General features: G+C 38.0%; 1 protein-coding gene across 1 annotated transcript in view; it reads right to left on the reverse strand.

Moving 5' to 3' along the window:
• megf10 (multiple EGF-like-domains 10) overlaps positions 1-22981 on the reverse strand; it is a 162029-nt gene extending 139048 nt beyond the window's left edge. Inside the window, exons 1-2 of the mRNA XM_084746363.1 lie at positions 22629-22981; positions 3428-3562 (exon numbers count right to left, since the gene is read on the reverse strand). Of these exons, the coding sequence (XP_084602489.1) occupies positions 3428-3546 (119 nt within the window). The 5' untranslated portion in view covers positions 3547-3562; positions 22629-22981. The remainder of the gene's footprint in view (positions 1-3427; positions 3563-22628) is intronic.
• Between the last annotated feature and the right edge of the window lie 388 nt (positions 22982-23369).

The raw sequence follows: 23369 nt of genomic DNA on the forward strand, positions 1-23369 counted from the left end.
TCATCTGAGCAGTGATGCATCAAAGATTTCATTTCTGGTATTACTGGACTTCAGTGCTGCATTCCACACAGTCGACCATAAGATACTCGATTAAAGATGCTCGACAGACTAGAAAAGTGGGTGGGACTTTCTGGCACTGTGCTAAATTGGTTTAAATCTTATTTACAAGACAGAGATTCCTTCATGTCACTTGGCAATTATGAATCTGTGCGAACAAAAATGACATGTGCAGTTCCTCAAGGGTCCATTCTTGGTCCTCTTCTGTTCAATATCTATATGCTCCCTCTTGCTCAGATTATGGAATGCCACAACATCTCCTACCATACTTATACAGATGACACACAACTTTATATAACAGTGTCACCAGATGACTACAGTCCCTGACATCCGCTAAATAAGTGCATTGATGAAATCAGTATGTGGATGTGCCAGAATTTTCTACAATTTAACACAGATAAAACTGAGAGTTGTTTTTGGCCCCAAAGAACAAAGATTAAAAGTCAGTGCTCACCTTGAATCCATGACACTAAAACCTACAAATCAAGCCAGAAATCTTGGTGTCATTCTGGACTCAGACCTAAATTTCAACAGTCACATAAAGACAGTAACTAAATCAGCCTATTACCACCTTAAAAACATAGCAAGAATTAAAGGATTTCTGTCTGAAGAAGATACAGAAAAACATATTCATGCTTTCATTTTCAGCAGGCTGGACTATTGTAACTTCACAGGTCTGAGTAAAAAATCAATCAGACAACTACAGCTCATCCAGAACGCTGCTGCCAGAGTCCTCACCAACATCAAGAGAGTGGAGCACATTACACCAGAACTTAAATCACTGCACTGGCTTCCTGTGTGTTCAAAAATACACTTTAAAATCTTGTTACTTGTCTATAAAGCACTGAATGGTCTTGGGCCTAAATACGTCTCTCATCATACATTTACTTGTATGTTATGAAGCACCAAGACCCCTTAGATCATCTGGAACAGGTTTACTCAGTGTTCCCAGGATCAGAACCAAACAAGGTGAGGCAGCCTTTAGTTTCTATGCTCCCCACCTGTGGAACAAACTTCCAGAATACCTAAGGTTGGCACCTGTCGGCTTATTTACTGCGGCTTACCAGTGAAGTAGATGCATAACTTATTTTTAGGATAATCTGTAGCTATTGTTTTTATATTTGTCTGCTTTTGCTTTTGTTTTATGTTTGCTCTTTAAATGCATTTTCTGTCATTTTAAACTATTTATTGTCCTGCTTTTAGCTTTTATTTTTAATGATCTCAAACACAATTTTAATGTTCCTTTAATGTTTTTATTTTAATGTATTTTCTGTAAAGCACCTTGAATTGCCTTGTGTATGAATGGTGCTATATAAATAAAATTGTCTTGCCTTGCCTAGCGATACGGAGGAGAAAGGGGGAGGGAAAGCGCAGTACATGGAAGAAAAACGAAATGTCCAGCGACACATGACAAGCAAAAGAGTAAAGGGAAAACTTGTTGTTAATTGTTGAAATTCAGTGTTAAAGTTGTCCAGAAGACACTTAACTTGTTCCAGCATACCACTGTTTACAACAGGATGAAGGTGGATCATTATTAGATGTGTTTTGGATGACAATTCTCCAGTGAGTGTGGGTTTTTTTTTTTTTTTTTTGGTGCTAGCTTGAAAAACAATGTTAGCTTATGCTCAGTTAATGAAAGTGGATGAAAAAAAAAACAATCAGAAAAACATGTTGTGTGTGACTAAAATAGATGCACTGTATAAAAACTGTGTTGCGTGAATTTTCTGAGAAGTGATATGAGATATAACCCCTAACAATTGAATCAGCAACACGCTAATGAGAGGTTAGAAGATAACTGTAAGATTTTGACATAAAACTGCACACTATTAGAAAATGGACATTAACTGAAGTTAACCTGTATGGTGTGCAGGTTGGTTTTTTTGGTCGATTTCCGAGGAAGGTCGGTAGAGGATCTTCAGCAGGCGGGAAGGACAACAACCACTGCTGTCACATGTGGGGAGTCAGAGACGAGACACCGCTGGACTTAGATGTACCTGATTTCCACTTGGATTTGCAGATAAGCTTGAGCAAAACATACAAAAAAAGGGGCCCCTAACTGAACTAAAACTACATAGTTGACTGAAAAAAACCCAGAACCTACTGACTTGACTGAACTGAACTAAACTTACAAGGAACACGAGTTGCATCTGAAGAGGAAATACATAAAAACTAAAGGGATGTATTGAACTGAATGAGATACTACCTGGGTAATAACAAAAGAACTGAGGGGTGGACAATTTATTTTTTTTATTTATTTATTTGGGTCAATATTTGTGTAAAAAAGGGATACATTCACGTTCTTTGTTTATTTATTTATTTATTTTTTTTAAGAGTCTATATATATTTTTTTTACTAGTGTTGGCAAAACCAAGGTGAAATATGTGAAAGGTAAACCTTAGTTCTATTTTTGTGGCTGTGGAATAAATTCATTCTTCTTGGTTTCACTTAATAGGGTCTGTGGTTTACTTACCGTCCTCCTTGAAGGGCCCATACGTAAGATATTGGTGTGAAGTGTCTATTAGTCTCTTAGCGTATTTCATTGCAAACACTGGTTGTTCCACAAAGAGAACAAAACTGTGCTCTGTTCTGAGTGTTCTGACTAACCTCACCAAAAAGGCTCAAACTGGCTCAAAAAGGCTCAATCTGCTTTATTTGTAATTGGAAAAAGTGAACCAGAGGGTATTTCACAAAGAACCAGGGTCTTTTTGGAGCTCAAACTCAAAATTGCATAAAATGATAAAATAAAAGTGCATAGAGCACTGACAGATGCCAGTAACAACGACAAATGTGCTCTTTTCAGTATTTACTGAAATACTGAAAAGTTTTCCAATTATATATATATATTCCAATTATATATGTATATATATATATATATATATATATATATATATATATATATATATATATATATATATATGTATATATATATATATGTATATATATATATATATATATATATATATATATATATATATATATATATATATATATATATACACATATATATATATATATATATGTATGTATGTATATACACACAAGTAGTGAATAATAAAACAAAACACAGAGACAGTTCATTGAGATGTACATGTGTGATGTTTGCACAGGGACTGCTCTGATTGGTAGGATTTGCAGGAAGCAACAGTGATTGGTCAAATTTGTGGGAAACTGCTGAGTTTGAACAAAAGGTTGAACAGAATTCTTCCTGATGGGACTTTATATTTAGTATTGTATATGCAGTACATATCTGTTAATTGATATTTCTTTAACTTGCATTTCAGTGATATAATACTCTTTCCTACTTTGTACTGCAATTGCTCCAATTTCCTTCTGTATAAGACAGTCTTTCTGATGCATGCCTGTGACTGACCTCTCCCAGTGGCTGCAGACATTAGGATCTTCCAAGTTGAGGGCAGATGTGATGCAAAGCAGAAAACAGAAGGTCACAGCCAACAGGACTGTTCTGCGGCAGCACAGTGAGACAGCCATATCAGTCAAGCTGCACCTTTAGACAGGGAGGGATGCGGAGAGGACACAAGTCAACTGTTGGCACCAAAAAGTTTCACTTTCACATAATATTTAAAATGAAACATCAAAAATGAGCAGAAAACAGTAAAGTAGTAGTAAAATTGTTAAATCACAACAAAAAAGGAACCAGTTGATTGCATCTGACAAATTGAAATACAACCACTGACTTTAAAACTCATTATGTCAGTCCTGGTTTGTCTGTGTGCGTGAGGACACTGGTAGGATTATGCACTGTCTGTACATGTTGCATTTATCTTATCTGCATTCTAGTTTCTATACTTTTATCTTTTCTTACTGAAGCCTTTTCTTTCTTAGTCCCTCTAGAATTGTCATCCTGACAGCAAACAAAAGCATGCTTTGCAATTTGCAGCATTCTTCCTCAATTGGAACCATCAATCTCCATGACGTAAATGTTTAATTGAAACAAATCTGAGTCATATAATCAGCAGTATTCAACGCAGTTCTGTCATTACTAGCTGTTGTGGAACCACAAACAAGAAGATACTGGTTTGTCTTTTACATAGCTGTGGTATTGTGTTTACCACAATAACAGAAATGCAGTGAGTGATTAGTGGTTCCACAGGGTGCTGATGTTTTTTAGGTATTTCAAAGTTATTAACAACTATAAGAGAGACCTATATGAGGCACAATTTCTGTCCAACAATCAGAGTTAAGAAATAAAAAAAAAATGTATATCTATATCTATCTATCTATCTATCTATATATATATATATATCTATCTATATATATATATATATATATATATATATATATATATATATATATATATATATATATATACATACATATATATATGTATACATTTTTTCCCCTCCCACTGCTGCCAGCCCTGTTTCTCGCAGGTGACAATGAGCCTGGGAGGGCAGCTGACATCAGGCATCGTCATAGGACTCTGGTGCATTTGTTGTAGCTGCGCTTGGTCAATCTGAATGCCAAATGCCCCCACAATTATTTTTCCCACACATTCTGTCGGCTTGCCGTCCTCCAGTTTCTCTTTTAATCCAACTTAACTCAGGTTCTGGCACCCGTCCTGGTCAGCTATTTGCCAGAGACAGAAGTTCTCGGTTTCTATCTGTGCGATCCAATTTTCAGCCTCTTCTAACCTTTGCAGTATGCTGTCCATGTCAATTCGGAGCCCGGCATTCTCATCCTTGATTTATTCAATATCTGCCTGCAGGACCATCAGTATTTTCCTGGCCAATTTCTTCCATGGCTTTCCCCCAAAGAAGCTTGCATGGTAGACAGCACCTTTGTCTCGCTATTCTCATTCCCATTACCAGGGCGGGTCCAGGACCTGCTTGCTTGACATGCTGCACCTCACATGCCATGCTCGCACTGGAAAGTGTTTGCTTCGCAGCTCTGGTATTGGAGTTACTCGCTGGTGATACTGAATATCACTGGTGTTTAATTCAGGTTCCAAGTCAAACTGACTATAAAAAGTATTATCTCTGATGAATTTCGAGGAAAACTGGTTATCCCTGTGGGAGCTTTGATTCAGGTGGCCATGTTCTTCAGTGGTCCCACATGGCTCCTCCCCAGCTCAGTATTCTTAACGAACTGAATGTTTATGATTAAATTTTTGAGACAGGCAAAGTCTGAGAGCTTTATTATTCTTAATGTCTTTTATTTTTTCTGTTTTTAATTGGGCAGCTGAAGTGAGGGAGGGAGAGAGAGTGGAGGATGTCATGCAGCAAAGGGAGCCTATGGCTGCTGCCAGCTGATTTTTTTTTAGGTTAACCTTAGATCACTACTTTTTTTCATTTTTTTAAAATTTTGCTTTTAATGTTTCCCTGTCATCCTCTCATCAGCCCTCTCATCAGCTATTATCAGAGTAAGCAATGGGGCTGTTACCTTCCAAGGCAGCTGTATTCATGATGCTCCTAGCTATCCATTTGTGTCCATTACATGGTGTGAGCCAATCAGCATCTTTGGAGGCACTACTGGCAGCTACAGGCGTGATTTTAGGTGTGCTGACAGCGAGAAGCATCCATGGAAACAACTCATCTCAAACAATGGCAGCTCTTGAAGATATTAGCGCAGATGCTGTGATAGCGTCAGTTAAATCAGAACTAGAGAGTACTTCATCATTGAAAGAAGAGCCTAGAAGGGCACTGATGACTTATCAAAAGAAAAGATGTTTTTGCACTTTTTCCAGGCAGCTTAGGCTTCTGTTTGGTGAGTTGATCTGAGTGGTTGAAGTCAGCCCATGTTAGATGTGATAGGTGGTTCATCCAATCACCTACCAAGTATTGCTTTAAAGTGACCGGCCTTTTCCAAACAGTTTCTATGGACAACTTCCCAGATGGTTCTGGGAACTGAAGTTCTACCAGCTCTTCAACCACTTAATTGGTGTCTAGTTGAACTAAATTAGCCACAGTGCACTCAGTGATTCTACCTGCAGCCTATATGGGTGCTAATTAAAGTTACACAGTGTTGCACATGAATTCCTGCAATTTGTCCATTTCTTTTTCACACATCCATCAATCAAGTGAATCAGCATTATACAGCAGCAAAACAAACGCACACAGTAGTAGCGAGGATCATGGAGCAGAACAGCTGACTTCTGTACAACACCAAAGCTAAGGCCGGAGATATACTTGCTTTTAACTACAAGTTTGCACCTCTACATATCATGGCTACCTCGTGTATCCTGCATCCATTTGGAGCAATGGTTACGTGTCCTCAGAATTTTTTAAAGATTTTCTTTGGGGCTTTTTGCTTTTATTTGATAGAGGCAGTTGAAGCGTGGACTAGGCTTGGGCAAAATCGTATCGTGTGCGATTTATCGTCAGAAAAACTTTTACTGGTGAAAATTTGCCACTTTGTGATAACAACAATAAATGCCACTTGATGACGCATTTTTGTGTGCGACACACTCGCACCCGCAAGCCTTGAGTGCGCACGTATGAACACAGAACAGGAACAAGAATGGCAGAAGGCGGAGGAGCAGCTCATTCCTAAATGAGGTTCAACCTGTCATATGGAATTGGTTTGGCTTTGCCAGGTCTGACGTTGAGCAGTCATGCACTATTTGCAAGGTCTGTAAAAAAAAAGTGACAACAAAAGACAGTAGCACCATAAATTTGTTTCATCACCTGAAACATCACCATAAGCCGGAATATGACAAAAGCCAAAGGATGCGCCAAGAGGCTGCAACAACATTGGCAACACCCGCAATGTATGTTTGACTGATTGGTAAGTATCATTTTAAAACAACGTTTGTGGTGCTCTCCTCACAGATTGCAATAGGGTAACTGATTTCAAAAACATGCAAGTGCAATTGTAACATTATTTTATCGTCATATTTATCGTTATCGGCTAAATGCCATAAATTATCAGGATAAATATTTTTGCCAATATCACCCATCCTTAGCATGGACAGGAATTGGGGTAGAGAGAGGTGATGACATGCAGCAAAGGAGTCGAATTGGTGGCTGTTTGAGACGACTTATAGCTTCAGTACATATGCATCAGCATCCTCAGAGATTATCTCTAAGCAAACATAAAAGCATGATTAAACAGCAAGTATATCTCAGGCCTAACATATCTTGTGCTGCAGTATAACTGTATACAACTCCGCAAAAAGCAACATGGGCTAAAAAAAGTAACAGCATTCATACGATTACTGTAATGATTAGATAGAGTTTCACAGGAAAACAGTGTTGCAGAATCTCCCAAACAATGGAAGTGAATGGTGACCACTTTTTAAAGAACAGAATAAAAACATAAAATGCCTCCATACTGCTCGTCTGGTGTAATCCAAGTCTCTTAAATCCCCAACATGCCAAGTTGACAAAAAAATGTTATTTACACCATGTTTTTAGACTAAATCTTCACTGTAGAGCCTTAGTGTGGAGCCACATGTACGTGCACATGCATACTCTCTGAACTAGGTGCGTGTGTTGTGACAATGTGCAAACAGCATGTTGGGGCTTTAGGAGACTTGGATTATGCAAGACAGGCAGTGCTGTGGCATGTGTTTTTTTTTTCCAGTTGTTTTTTACATTTGAAAACTGGTCACCATTCACTTCCATTGTTTGGGAGTTTCTGCAATGCTGTTTTCCTGTGAAACTCTAACAGCACGGACTAACAAAATAAACTTGACTCTCAATCAGCATGCAGGTGAGAAGACAATGACTGACTGTGAGAAGACTGAATTTTTTGGGTGAACCATCCCTTTAACTGTCCCTCAATATGCCAACATTTGTCAAACACCGCCCCAGCCTGTGGAGGTCACATAAGCAAGATACCAGTGCCAGATTCAACAGAATAAGCAACAAAATAAACACTAAAACAACATATAACATGGAAAAACTCACAGCTTTCCAGTCTGAAGTTGGGTGGCAAACAGCTGGCATTTATCAATGAGCTCATTAAGGAAGCAGTAAAGGTGAGTTAAATCCACTTATCAACAAAAATAAACCTTTTATCCACTCAAATCCTTTTGCCCTCTGAGGGTGGGGGGGTTGTGTTGCTTCTCTGACATGTTGAGTTAATTTGAAGCCAAGTAACTGTTCAAAAAACAGCTTTTCATTGAGAAAAATAATAGGCTACATCAGTTCTGAATATGCATGTTCCCTTCAATAATGATTAAAAATTGGAGTGATACAATCCAGCCAATGAGAGTTTAGTGTGGAAAGTGCATATAACATAACCAACCAACTGACCAATTGAGAGAAGAGAGAAGAGGAAGATATAATACTCTCTTCCCCTTTGAGATAGAATTTGCTTCTACAGCCTTATTTGGACTGGCATGGGATGGTCTGGCTGTCTCCAGTGCAGACGCATAACAAAAACGCTTTCCAGCATGTTCTGACTGGTGACCAGCCAGTCAGTGTCACATATCCAGTAACATCATGCATGCAGTGGCACAGACAGTAATGTCACAGTCAGACAGAACAGCGTTGGTCACAGCCACACACACACTCTCAGACATGCACTTGCATGAAGTCGGTGTTATCCTTAGATTCCAATAACAGGATAAAAAGAACAGACAATCTACAAGGAGACGGAGCTGAGCTGAGCAGCTCATGGTGTCGCAGAACTATAAACTTTTAGCTTTTCAGGCTAATGTTAGCCATCAGCAAACTACTGCTCAAAGACTGTCAGTTAAAATCTCACCTCCTGTTCTGGCTGAAGAATAAAAAACCTGTGTATACTACATACTCATGCTCTCAGACTCATTTAACTTCTTTTTTTCTCCCAGCAAAGCTTTACTACAGCAAAGCATTCACTGTTATGTTTCCTACAAGATCTTGCAAGATCTTGCTCCATGGGAGGAGGATAGCCGAACTCAGTGAGTTAATGTGACATGCGCATGATACAGGGCTGATATCCCTCACCAGCCAATCAGAGCCCAGCTCGCTCCTGCCAATTAAGCTCACTTGCATTTCTGTTTTTTCTCTCTTCCACGCGAACGGGATCACACACAGACGCACCTTGAATTACTCTGAGGATTTACAAGCTGAAGTGTGCTGGAAAAATTGACATTTTAGTTTTTTGCTGAATATACAAGAGGTTGAGTGGAGAAAGCTTTCTTTTTTTGGCAGTTCGTCGAATTAAGAGGAGATATGGTGCTGCTGTCGAGCTGAGGAAAAAAACGTGAGTGTTGGCTAACTTGTCGCTGCTATGTTTGCTAACAGCAGCCATATTAGCCATATAAAGTCGAGCAAGAGCTATTGTTTGTGAAGTTAGATATCTAAAATGCTATTTACTCTGTCCTCATGTTACCTGTCTCTGCAAAGTGGATAAAAACCTGGAGTTTGTTAGCCGTGCTCCTTTGCAAGTTGGAGTGTGTGCCTATGACTGAACTTTTCTGGTGAGTGAATTTTATTGGTAATTTTGTGAGTGAATTAGTTGTTACCGACCTGTTGTTTACTGTTAAATAACTAAGGAGATGCTAATTTGAGTTTGCATTATTTCTGTACATGCCATGCATAAGGCCATGCGCCGTAAATTACCCCCCCCCCACTGTGTTTGGTTTTTTTTTTGTTTTTTTTGCGCAGCCGCGGTGAGTAAAAGAGTGAGAGTAACGTGGTCGGAGCAACTGATTCATACAGAAGTGTTTGTCAGAAAATATTTAAATGGTTATTTCTGATTAGTTGTCATGTATATTTGATTTAATGAACATTAATAGGAAGCAGAGTAAGAAATGCCATAATTTAAGCAATTTTAAGACCCTAAATGTGTGTGTTAAAGGTAAGTGTGTAATTTTCTTTTGGCCTATTGCAGGCCAGGTCTTTTTTCCTTGTCCCTGTTGAAGTTAAGGCTGGTGTGTTTCAAGAGCGTGGATTTCTTCTGCTGCTTCTCTGCGCTGCAACAGTGGTGGTAGAGTTCAGCAGTTGTGGTGAGCCAAGCTAACTGATGAGACGATCCTGAGATATCTGAACTGTTGTTTCCATCATCATTCTGGTAGGACTGATTTTTGCCATAACACTGGAGGATTTCGTTTTGCCAATTTCGGTGTTCAGTGACACTAAGAAAGAAACTGTTCATCCTTTAAAGGAGCATTCTGTAATGTTATTGTATTGAACTTGTAATTTGTTTTAACTGTTTTGAAGTTGTTTGTAAATTGGTACTTTATTTCTAAGGGTATTTGATTAAGCACTTTAAAAGGTGTTTTGATAAATTCATTTAATTTTAAAGAGTACATTGTGAAGAAATACAAAACTCATTGTGTTGACAATCTTAAGGTTTAGCCTAACTCTAGGGTTAAGATTTAGCACAGGGTAAACTTAAAGTGGGTCCTAAACACTTTAAGAACTGAAAACAATAATAGTTATAATAATAATAGTTTTTGTTTGTTTGTTTGTTTTGTTTTTTTGTTTTTGGTCAAAGTGTGAACAACTTTCTTGAAGAAGGGAAAGAAATCTTTGTGTATCGTGTCAAATGTTTACTTTTCTTCCTGTTTACACAAAATAATAACAATCAATACATTCATACATATTTTTAAACTTACCTGTTTGTGTGATTTTTACTTTTGCTACTTTATGCACATTACAAATACTCCTTCCTCCCATGATGAACCTAAACCTGATAACTGGTCCATGTGATAGTGAAGTGATACAGTGATACTGCTTCTGAACCACCCAGTGTCTACCACATTGAATCAGAGCTGAGATTAGTTACATTATAGTTAGTGTTTTATTATGAACATCTAATTTAATTTTATATTGAAGAAGAATCAGAATTGGCAGTTCAGACCCTTACCAAATTGGAAGTGGCAAAGAAAATTGTAATCAGCTGTCAATTGATTAAAATCTTTAATTAATTGCAAATTAATTGCACATTTTTTATTTGTTCAAAATGTAAGGGATATTTTTCAAGTGTTTAAAGTGTAACTCAAATGTAACTTTATTAAATCAAATACATTAACCAAAAACAATGACAAATATTGTCCAGAACCCTTCAAAGCCACTGCATTCGGCATAAAAACATGCAGAAATAATAACATGAGAAACCCAAGTCCATCAGGCACAGAAGAGCATGTTGACCTGCTAAAGTTAATATTAAGGCCAAAACACACTAAAAACATCAATAAAAAAAAGTAAATTGAAGCTTCTGTGGTTCACTGCAGGCTTCAGATTTAAAATTCAAACACCACAGAACCAGCAGTATTTCAGGAAAAAGTCACTATTTATATGCATCTGTTTATTATTGGATATATTACTGTATATATAATAATAGTTGATTTCTTTAATAAAAAAATTGGCCTCTGAAGAGATAAATCCTCACCTTTATTCAGCTCAGTCTATATAATGATGAAACGGTGCACAATATTCATGTTTTGTATTAAGACAACAGGATCATTTACATCAGTGTCACTCTGACACTTTACATCAGTGAGGATGTTTTAGACCACAGCAGACAGCAAACTGCACACCGACACACACTGAGGAGATGAAGAGGAGAGACAACATCTGGACTCTTCATCTCTACACTTCATCATCTGCCTTATTTTTACTTCTTACTTCTTACTACTTTTTTAAGATTATTTTTTGGGCTTTTGCCTTTAATCATAGGGACAGCTGAAGATATGACAGGAAAGGGGGGTGAAGAGAGAGGATGACACACAGCAAATGGGCTGCAGGCAGGAGTTGAACTGGCGGCCGCTGCAGAGGACTAACAGCCTCAGTACATGGGGCGCATGCCCTACCAACTGAGCTATAGGAGCACCCAGCCTTATTTTTACTTTTACCTGGTTTCAGGTGGAGCTGCAGCTCCATCAGCACTCACTCATCTCCCTCATCATATACTTCTATTTCTTTGCGTGGAGCCAGTTGCTTAACAAGCCTGTTTACATTGTCGGGTGATAGGGAAGCTCGCTTCTGATTCAAACTATTGGTCAGGCCAATATAACAGAACATGCATTAACTGTGCATAAAAAAAAATTGTGGCATTAAAAGGATTTTGTGTTAACGCATTTTTAACGCATTAACTTTGACAGCCCTAATTCATACACAAGATGTACATGTATACATGGGTATATGTATACTGCAACTGAACTTGTGTACGAAAAAAGGTGCTAAAATATGATCCAAAGTATCAGTACAGTATGAACTCATTTAAGGAATATTCAGGATTTGTCAGAGGGTCCACAGTACTTCTGTGGTTTCGCAAGATATGAGCACTTCATCACTCCAGCTGCTTAATGAAGGTTAGCCTTGTGTCTTCTGGCTAACCTTTCAAAAATGTTGGTTGATGGAGGAAACCTGCAAGATGTCTCCAGTGGCCTTATGGCTGTTGACAGTGTGTCTGTGCAGGCGGTTTATGGACCAGCAGGGCCAGTCCTCTCTGGTTTCACTGAGCAAAGAGAGGGCACAGCTGCAGCCACCAAACCCCCGCCCCCCCCCCCGCCACAACGCCCCTTCCCAAGACAACTGCACTGCTAAACAAACAAGGACTGTGTGTGTGAAAGGACTCCAGACACACAACCCCTAATGGAGCGGATTAGACTGGGCTGCACAACTTTGATACACTGTTCCAGGCAGAACAGTCTTGACGCCTCTCTGTCCGCTCACAAAGGACTGCCAGGAACTGAGACCTGCTGTCTGAAGTCCCTCCAGGGCCAGACAAAGGCTGCACTCAGCCCATGGACCAATATTTATTTGCAGACACATGCAGTTCTGGGCACCGGTGTCTTGAAAGCAGGAACCATCCAAAAGTAGAAAATGCTTTATTATTTGGTAGGGCTGAACGATTTTGATAAAAATCTAATCATGATTATTTTTACTGATATTGCAATCGTGATGTGATTTGCAATATTAGAGGGAATGATAATTTTTACATCATTATTCTCACTTTCATTGAGAAACATATTAAAGGTCTGATTTTTGCATTGATCTGTACCAAACGATGTAGAACTGCAATGATTTATTGACTAGTTGTCAACTGTTGAATTACTTGGCAACTATTTTGATAATCCATTAATCAGTCTGAAATTTTCCAAAATACTCTGATTTCGGCTTCATAAATGTGAATATTTCTGGGTTTCTTTACTCCTTTCTGACAGTAAACTCAATATCTTTGAGTTGTGGACAAAACAACAAATCGAAGGATGTCATCTTGGACAACATTTTTCATCATTTTGTAATTGATTAATCATGACTGGCAGACTAATTGATAATGAAATGAATGATTAGTTGTAGCCTTGCAAAGATGTTTTCTTAAGTCTGTAAGTCTGATGTGTAGGCCAGCACATCTCTGCAGCACCACAGTACTTTTACAAACAAAATTTATTTATTAAATATTGCACCCCCTGTGATTTCAAAATTCAAGTAGATCATATTGCGATTTCGATAAAATTTAGATTAATCGTTCAGCCCTATTATTTGGTAAGAATTTGCCATAGTTTTCAAATGATCAGAGAGCTGTTTTCCACTCACAGAACTGATTGCTATGAGGTGGCTGTTTAAATCCATACACACAGAAACATTTTTTCAGTAATACTCACTGCTGAGCATAAATGCACCTGCATGACAGTGTGGTTTGTGTTTTGAACATAAAAAGAGAACTGAAATTAAATGATGTTTTCTTCTGTGTTCTTCAAACTGAAACTTGTGTGGGGGTTAACAATATGATTTTACAAAATTCTGTGCAATATTTAAAGCAGCAACAAGTTGTAACCACCTTGGTCAAAACTGCAGAAAATGGATAACATTACAGGGGTCTTGAGTTACTCAGCAGCATGGCTGGTCAGTATGTATAAGGTCTGTAGCAATGTGACTTAAAGTACATAAAGCTGATAAGAACTCGATGGGTTATACATCTCTGTCTCAGTATGTCAACTACTGTTAAATCATGATAATTTTTAGATATTCAAGGCTCAGTTCCACTTTGCAGGGGGTTCCAATTTCATACTTTTTCACTACCGGTTGCAACCATAGTTAAAATATAGTTCTCAGTGTTTACACTGGAAGTGTGGTGATGGTTGGTGGGCACTTGGAAAATGGACACAAACTGAAATTTATGGACTGAATGGCTTCAGCTGTGACAACAAAAATACAACAACAAATCCTAATTTGATTGGTGACTTGACCGACTGACCGAATCCAGCCTTTTACCATCTTCAGTCCAGCCCTTTGATCATTTATAAATATGAAAACTAATCTTCAAATGGGAGATGCTAAATAGCCCAATTATGCCTGTTGTTAAGCAGAGATATTAATTTTATTTTAAGTTTGAACTCAGGGGCAGCATGGTGGTGCAGTGGTTAGCACTGCCGCCTCACAGCAAGAAGGTCCTGAGTTCCAATCCCCCAGGGACAGGGCCCCCGTTCTCCCCATGTCTGTGTGGGTTCTCTCCGGCTTCCTCCCACAGTCCAAAGACATACATGCTAGGTTAATTGGTGACTCTAAATTGCCCATAGGTGTGAATGTGAGTGTGAGTGGTTGTCTGTCTCTTTGTGTCAGCCCTGTGATGAACTGGTGACGTGTCCAGGGTGAACCCGCCTCTCACCCAATGTCAGCTGGGATAGGCACCAGCAGCCCGCGACCCTTCAGGAATAAGCGGTTACAGAAAATGGATGGATGGATGGATGGATGGAAGTTTGAACTCAGACTAAAGAGGGAACTGGGCCCAAATCCCACCCCTTTTCATTAAGTGCTCCAAGGGAGAATTGCACAAGCTAGTCTCAGTCAACTTTCTCCTTTCCGTCATGACTTTCTCCTACCAAAAGTCAACATTAGCTACTGAAGCTACAATGTGTTTTCCTATATATGTATCATGTAGTCACACTTTTATTGAATTTTCCTTGTTCTCTCTCTTCTCTGCTGATAAAAGGACTAGGACTCGCTGGATCAGACACTTCAAGTAAGATTACATTACAAGGGACAGCAACGCTCAATGTATATTGAGTGTGACGTGATGAGAGATGTTCTTCACTGAGTGGTTTCACATAAAACCAAACTAAACAATGGCAAACCTACCACAAATTGCAATATTTTTGTCTATTAAAATTATCTTTAAAATTGGCAAACATATGTGTAATTCAAGGAACAATTCAAACAGGGGCAAGACATTATTTGTCTCTTGCCACAAACTACATTCGTATTTTTTCCAGAGTTAGGTCCAAAGGGGCTCTTTCACCTCACACTTGCATCTTACTTTAGATAATGTTAGCAAAATGCTGGCCAACTAGCTACATCTATATCATTCAATAACTAGCTAGTTCTGACATTAGCTAATTTAAGATGTGACCCTTTATGTCACTTTTACAGTAAAAGGAGAAAGTTGACCGAGGTACTAAGTTTGCTCAATTGTTATGGAACATGGAGCAAAAATGGGTAGGGCTTAGGAAGGGTCAATTTAGGAGAGTCAAACTAATATTAAAATATTTTAAGTGCAACACTGTGTTTATTAAAACAGCAAACTACTTCTAATCTAGGATTACAAAGGTACGTTTTTTTTCTTGCACTACATACTGTTTCTTTGGAAAAAATCCCTAAATTTATGGACATAGGATATGTAAACCTCTGCTCCTTTGGCACTCCATTACAGTTTTAGGGGGGGCAAATGTGAAAAAGTGGAGTAGGCCTGGTGCAAATCTAAATATAAAGTAGTACACAATTTCAATACTGCATAGCATTAACTCAACTCTACTTTCATCAGCTCTACTGTGGCAGGACAAACTTTATTTAAGCATGTACAGTGTCACCTTGCTAATGTTTTTAAATTTGGTAACTTTTATGCCTGTGTCTCAAGAATGCCATGACACAACAAAAGGTCAAGGTCAGGGTGACCTCACAAAACATATTTTTGGCCATAACTCACAATGTCATACACTAAGTATTAAACACAAATATCTAATAGAAAAAAAATGATGAGGTTATGACATTTTATATTCAAAAGGTCGCAGGTCAACATTATGTATTCACTCGAATCATGCATGTATAGTGAGAACTTGCATGTTTGCCAAAAAAATCACTTAATACCTTTTATTAAGTTCCTTGAAAGTTATAGTACAGTGGGAAATTCCATATTAAATTATTACAAGTTTTAGTCTTACTACATACATGAGTGAGTACATGAGTCTAAATAGACATGGTCATAAACTGCAATTTGACTGGTTAGGGAAGACATACCACTAAGAGGTGGTAATTGTTAATGAACTGCTTCAGTTTCAAATCTTGTATCAGTTAGGGACACTATATGTGGGGGTCATGTTATTGTTTGCGTAACTTTGCAAATCTCTGCTGGTTGCACCTGGCAATTGTGATGGCATTGCAGTAAGTGCTTCACCATCTGTTGCCTGGCAGGGAACTGCACTCTATTGAGTGCACTCTTCTAGTTCTTGATTCCTTTTTTACTTGGTTTGAGGAGCTGATCAAGAAAGAAGTAGGCACAAGTAGCACTCTTTCCCATCAAGGCACAATGGTTGTGCCTGACAAAACAACAGCTGGAGCTGATGAAGAAGGCCAACAGCTGACTCAAACGGATGTTGAGCAAGCTTGACAAAGTACAGCTCAGACTGATTATAGAATACAATTCAGACCACATAATGTTGACTCTGACAAGCTGAGGCCATAATATGCTTAAATTATTCTGAGGATCTAAAAAGAAACATATAGTGGAACAGAATGAGAGACAACCTCTTTGAGTGGAAGATAGGTACTTTGTATCTGACCTCCAAGTAGGGCTGAAATGCTCAACATGTGGGAAACTCTCCATATTAATGAACACACATTCTGCGATGAGAGTCTCAACAGGAAGATGGAGTACCAAAGATTTAATATCTCTGAATTTTTCACTCAAAAACATCTGCCAGTTCTCATTGGCTGACTGAAACTTCTGTGAAAACACAGCTGCTCTGTGCGTGAGAGAGAGAGAGAGAGAGAGAGAGAGAGAGAGAGAGAAAGAGAGCACAACAACGTTGCTGCAAATAAGGCAGGAGAAGAATGATGGCTCAATGTGATCTAAATGCCTGCATTTATTTTTAATGCAGATTAAACAATTAAGCTTCATACAGCAGATTTAAACATGATAGGATAGATTATTCAGTTTTATGATCAGTGTTCTGAGCTGCAAAATCAGTAATGCAAAAGTAGTATTCACAGTGTCTATATCTGCTTCATAATTCTTTTAGTGCATGGATGATACATGGTGAACTGAAGCAAACAGGGAAAATGACCCTGCATCACCAAACAGAGGTTCCTGTGACAATGCAATGCATTCAGTTTGTGCTGCTGTTAGAATACATTGTTTCTACATTAAACCTGTGTCATTTAGTGCTATTACAGACATACAAGTAAGGAACATTTCATTTTTAACTTCTGCCATCAGTTTATAATCTATTTCACTCATAAAGAATTTCTTTAGGAAGAATTATTTAAAGAGCACCTGATTTAATCTGAAACTCTAAACATAACCTGTTCCCGTTCAGGTTTGGAGTTCAACATAAGTTACCATGGTGATCTAGCCAGCTTAAAAGAGACATATCTTCATGACACTGAAAACTCTTGCTTTAGACTCAACGTATCTCGCTAATCCATTAATCTAGCTTCATAGTACAGTCCTCCGTTACTACAAGTCATCAGCTTCAGGGCAACAATTTAGTTCCAACAATTAAGCAATCTAATGAACAGAATTTCATTATTCGGACCCTAACTTACACAGCATGCATATACTATCACCACATCACTTGATTCCATTGCTTTTTCTGATGTGATAGGAGAAATCTGTAATATAATTCATAAAATGACCATGATATGTCATTTACAGTGAAGTGGAAATTATGTTTTTCCGTTTCATGTTAATTAGAATTGAATGTTAACCAAATGAGTAACTATCTGTTTGTGATTTATAACAAATCATTAATAATCTTTTAGAAAGAGTAGATGTTTAGTATGGTTAAAATGAGCAATGTGTTAATGAAGTCTGGCAGGCAGTCACTGAACTCAGCCAGAGTGTGTAGTTTTGTTTTTTCACTTTTGTTTTCAGAATAACAGGCATAGCTTTACATTCACAGAGAACTGACAATTATAAACAGTTTACAGTCTTACTTACTATAATATATTAACTGTTTTATTGAAAACATATACAAAAGTTACTTTCTAAATGAGAAATAAATGCATTCAGGCTGAGTCAACAGGCCAACTTATTGTTTTTGTTTCCTTTCATTATGAAAATACAGGGCATGTTAGCCCACTTCATGAATGTGACAAAATAAGTGGATTTAGGCAGAATTCAACTGACTGCTCTAAACAACATAATACTGAAGACACCAAACATGAGAAATTATGAAAATACGTCTGCAAAATGTTAACATGGTTGCGTGTTCCAACCTCACAACACTTGCAGATGGTCGGGACAAGTGTGTCTGTGTGATTTGAGCAGGTGCAACTTATTAGACCCATTAAAGTCTCTCGGGTACAATTTGTTCCTCCCCTTACTACTCTTAACAGGAACAGGTGGAGCATTAGGAAAAGTTGTCTGCTGCAGTGAAATGACAAGGGGTCCATGCACAGAATATAAAGTACAGCTCTTTGAAGCATGGTAAAAACTCATGTTACAAAACTGCAGCAGGACCACAGTGGCATGTAGCTACAGTGTAAATCCCAGAAGTCCAAAGTCATAAACATGGAAAACACACCAGCAATTAAATAGAAATTCAACATAAACCTCAGAAATGAGTTTGAGTCCAACCAAGTAAAAACAGAAAGTAACCACATGAATTAATTATCATAACTAACTGCATAGGAATCTACTTCCAATGTAAACTGTCCAGCTAACCAGCTATCTATATTCATACAGTTTTAGGAGTTTTAGGCTAAGGTCCAGTTTTGGTATAGTATTTTTCTGACCTGGTCAATTGTCTCCATGATGTATATTTTGAGTATATAGGCCTACTTAAAGTTAGAATCAGTAGGATTTGTCTGAGCTGCTCGTAAACCATCATCAAATACAAATGTTTTGGGTTGGTCTGGAGCATCCGAAGTGCAGCAAAATAAAGAGAAAGTAAAGAAATACAGGCAGAGGGCAGGGAGTCAGATAGAGCCAACAACACATACTTCTGGGCCATAACCGATGATTGGGGATGCACTGATACTGACACCAGCATTGGGTATGAGCTAGACTTTCACCAGTTAATCGGCAATACTCGGAATCTGAATCGATGGTCATGTCATGCGCGCAGCAGACAAACTGACCGTGATATCACCACAGCGGTGATGACAGCTACACACACTCAGACACATGCTTGCTTGAAGTTGGTGTTAGCAACAGATTCCAACAACAGGATAAAGAGAAGACAGACAGTCTACAACGAGACAGGGCAGCTGACAATGTCGCAAAACAGTCGTAAAACTCTCTAGCTCTTCAGGCTAATGTTAGCCAGCAGCAGACGATTAAAATCTCACCTCCTGTTCTGGCTGAAGAATAAACAACCTGTGTTGATGTGTCTCTTCAAACATTTTCTCATCCAGACTTGTTTAACTTCTGCGTCTGTTTTTCAAAGTTTTACTGCAGAAAAGTGTTGCACTGTGTCTGTCTCCAGTTTTTTTTACATCTGTTTCCACAGGAGATCACGTGGAATTGCGTCCTGCGAAATCTCGCGAGATCACGTTCACCCGATTCATAATCTTAATAGGTGCTTCGAGATGAGCCAGGCCTGCGCAGAATCGATCAGTGGTGAATGCCGCACAATGCATGCCAGTTAGATTTGTGTCCGACTTGATCCCGACTTTCTCTGACGTCATGCGCATGTGGGCAACAGTAAGCTCACAAGATCGAGGCAGCCGCAGTTTGTAGAGCCAGGCACCGCAGTTGCTTTCCACCGACTACAAGCACCTGACTGTTACCTCATTGATGAGCTGACAGGCTATGATTGGCTCTTAATTTTGACAACAAACATCACATGTTGTATATAATACTAATTTTCTGAATAACTGTAATATTTAACGCTGGATATATTATTCTTATGTTGTGCAATGATATTTTAATCTGTCAACAAGCAGATATCTTGTGGCTCATAATAATAATTAAGGTTTTATATGTGACTTATCAGAAGAACAGTTTCAAAGTGCTTTACAAGACAGATAAAAGAACAAATGTTCCAGTAACAGAAGGGGATCTCTGTTTCTACTTCAATCAACGATCAAGAACACACTTTATTTCTTCAGCTATGAACGTGGTCTCCAAACTTCAGATAACCTACAGGTGATCTAACAGGATGTTCGTGTCTCTTCCTGTATGCTCTCTGAAGGTTGCTGGAAACTGTCTGACTTGATTGCAGCTTTTTGTCTCCACCTCCTGCTGCGGCCGTCTGATCTTGTCTACTTTCCAGGCGAGGCACAGTTCATCTCAAACGTACCTAATATAAAACGATAATAAGGCCTGGCTATATCCTGGAGGACTTTGGAGAAAATTTAAATAGTATTTAATGAACCCTAACCCTTCAAAAAATCAGAAATCGGAATCGGCCAAGAAAATTGAAATTGGTGCATCTCTAGTATCAGCCCAATACTGCCCTCATGCACTAAAAATGCATTCATGCAGTAAAACCCTGAAAGCCCTTAACCGAGTGGGGCTGTTTTTTATTTATTATTAATTAAAATGGCAATATAGCTCAACGGTAACCACCCACTTTTCAGCAGCTTCAGTTACAGAAGTGAACTTCCCATTTGTTGACTCCGGTGACATTTCAGAAGTTTTAAAGCCTGGAACCAAACTGGCTACAAGAAGAATGACCTTGACTTGAGAATGACTATTTAATTTGGACCAAAAAAGGGCCAAAGAGGGAAAGTTAAGACTGTACATAATTATTTTAAAAGTGAAGAAACTACCCATCCCACAATCCATTGCGAATGACACTGCATCTCAAATTTTACTATTGTCATCATTATAGTGTTTATACTGATAATACAAGTGTTGTAATATTATATTATGATCCTATTAGTACAATTCATGTTAGCTAACCAACTAGCCAACCTGTTAGTAGAACTAGCGCACGGGCAGTAAACATTTCCATGGTAACAACAATCACACACCTTGCTGTTACTCTTCAGAATTGTGGGTAGTGTAGTACTTCTCAGTTACATCAAGGATAAAATGTATTTTCTCTGAAAACAAGGTTGATATACAGACTTGTGTTGTCTGCTGGAAGTCAAACCATCATTTGAAAATCTCACATGGCGTGGTCAGTCCACATTGAATGGTTATGACATCATGGCCAATTACCTAAATCCTCCATGCAGAATATGAGCAGGATTTTCACTTCTAGAAGCTCACTGTTGAGCTCTGTTTGTAAGAGGAAGAATATGTTTGTCTTCTTTCAAAAGTACTATTATAATTTAGTCTTAAATTTGATAGACACTTAGCCATTGTTCTGTTAGCTCTTAGGTTGTTTTAACTGTGTACTTTTCTAAAGAAAAATAAGGGTGTTTAGTAGACAGTGAGGTATTTGTCAATATAACTTGTGTTAAGATCCTCACCGTGTCCTTATCCTCTGGGATTGAGTCTAAACTTCAAAAATGACGATTTAATTTAGTTTCCTTCACAGAATTGAACGAAATGCCAAGATATGGGCCTTTTGTCTTTAAAGTTTTCTTACAACCCTTAAGATCAAGAAGATGTTATAACCACCTGTGAATCTTCGGAGACCCCTAGTGGGGGTCAGGACCCCCAGGTTGGGAACCAGTAATATAGAGTATAATAATGTCTTTAGTTTATTGCCTGTATAGATACTGTACATTTTCTCATTTGACACACATTATAGGAGATCCACCAAGTCTTCATTAACCAACACACCTGACAAGAACAGCACAGGCTGGAACAAGAGTCAGAAGGATTTTAGATTGAAGATTTTGAGAAACAGAAACCCCTCTGATTGATTGTCTGCAACTGATAGTATATAATGACTGAATTCTAAAAAGCATTAGTCATTGTAGCTTGTAACTTCATAAAGGGTGAAAACTTTACAAAGTGATGCCCTACATGTTTTAATAAATTGAGGAAGACACAAAGAAACCCTGAGCATTAAGTGAAGATTTCCTCCCTCTTGTCCCTGCAATATGGTTCTTAGTAGATATTTTACACCTGCACACCTATTTTGGGTGAACTATCCCTTTATATATATTTTACTTAAATATTAAACGACAGTGTATACACATTGCCATATATTTTAAAGTGTACTGTCTTATCACTAAAATGAATGAGTATGCCTAAAATGGTCAAACTAAACCTACTACAGTATGTAAGGCTGCAATTAATGGTTATTTTCATTGTCTATTAATCTGTCAATTATTTTTTCGATTAATCAATTTGTTGTTTGGTCTATAATATGTCAGAAAATGTTGAAAAACGTTCCCTAAAACCTATACCAAAGCCAAATGCGACGCCTCACTGAAAACATTCACAAATGCGAAGCTGAAATCAGAGAATTCGTTTTTTGTTTTTTTTTATTTGTTTTTTTTTTTAAGAAAGACTCGAACCGATTTATGATTATCTAACTCGGTGGCTATAAGCTATACTATACTATGCCCACTTACCTGTGTTGGCCTAGACTCTGTTTTGTAGAGGACGTTTACCTTGTTTATGCGAGAATAACGATCCTGCTTTGGTTCATGGGTCCGTCCTTCGGTGCTGATGGTGATATATCCAGTCGTTCAGGATGAAAAATAATAGTATTGTCCTCCTGAAAACTCAAAAGACATCAAGCTCAAGTTACTGTTGTTTTTCGCAGTATTCAGTCAGATAAGAGAACTCTCCGGCTGGCAGCGTCTCATCAACACACTGACAAAGTTTTCCCGTTCTCAAATCACTGGCCGAACTGCTCCTGTGACATCACCAGCCTCTCCACCAATCACAGCTCTCCGTCTAGCACCTTTCATTGCAATGGAAGTTTTTATAATAGAAAAAAAAAGAAAGAAAGAAAGAAAGAAAGAAAGAAAGAAAGAAAGAAAGAAAGAAAGAAAATTGGACACGTCAAACAACTTGACAATAAAACCACATAGTGCAGAAAACATATATTAAAATAAACAAGCCAGGGAGCAACCAAATAAAAATAAGGTAAATCCGTTAGAAAAAGCAAAAAAGAAGGCACAATTCATAAATTCACAATTAACATTCACACTTTACATGCAACACATAACCTTACAGTGATTATGACTATATTGTTACAAAATTTAAGTAATAAATTTAATCTTATTTAAATGTATTTTTTTAATGTTTAATTAAGTAATCCAAACTAAAAATCAGAGCTATGGAATTTAATTTATGTGTTATTTTTCATTTATTTGTACAAGTTTAACAAGTGGTGCACCTCATTT

The sequence above is a fragment of the Lutjanus erythropterus genome, chromosome 20, assembly GCF_056507025.1.
Source record: "Lutjanus erythropterus isolate fLutEry1 chromosome 20, fLutEry1.hap2, whole genome shotgun sequence".
Lineage (NCBI taxonomy): Eukaryota > Metazoa > Chordata > Actinopteri > Lutjaniformes > Lutjanidae > Lutjanus > Lutjanus erythropterus.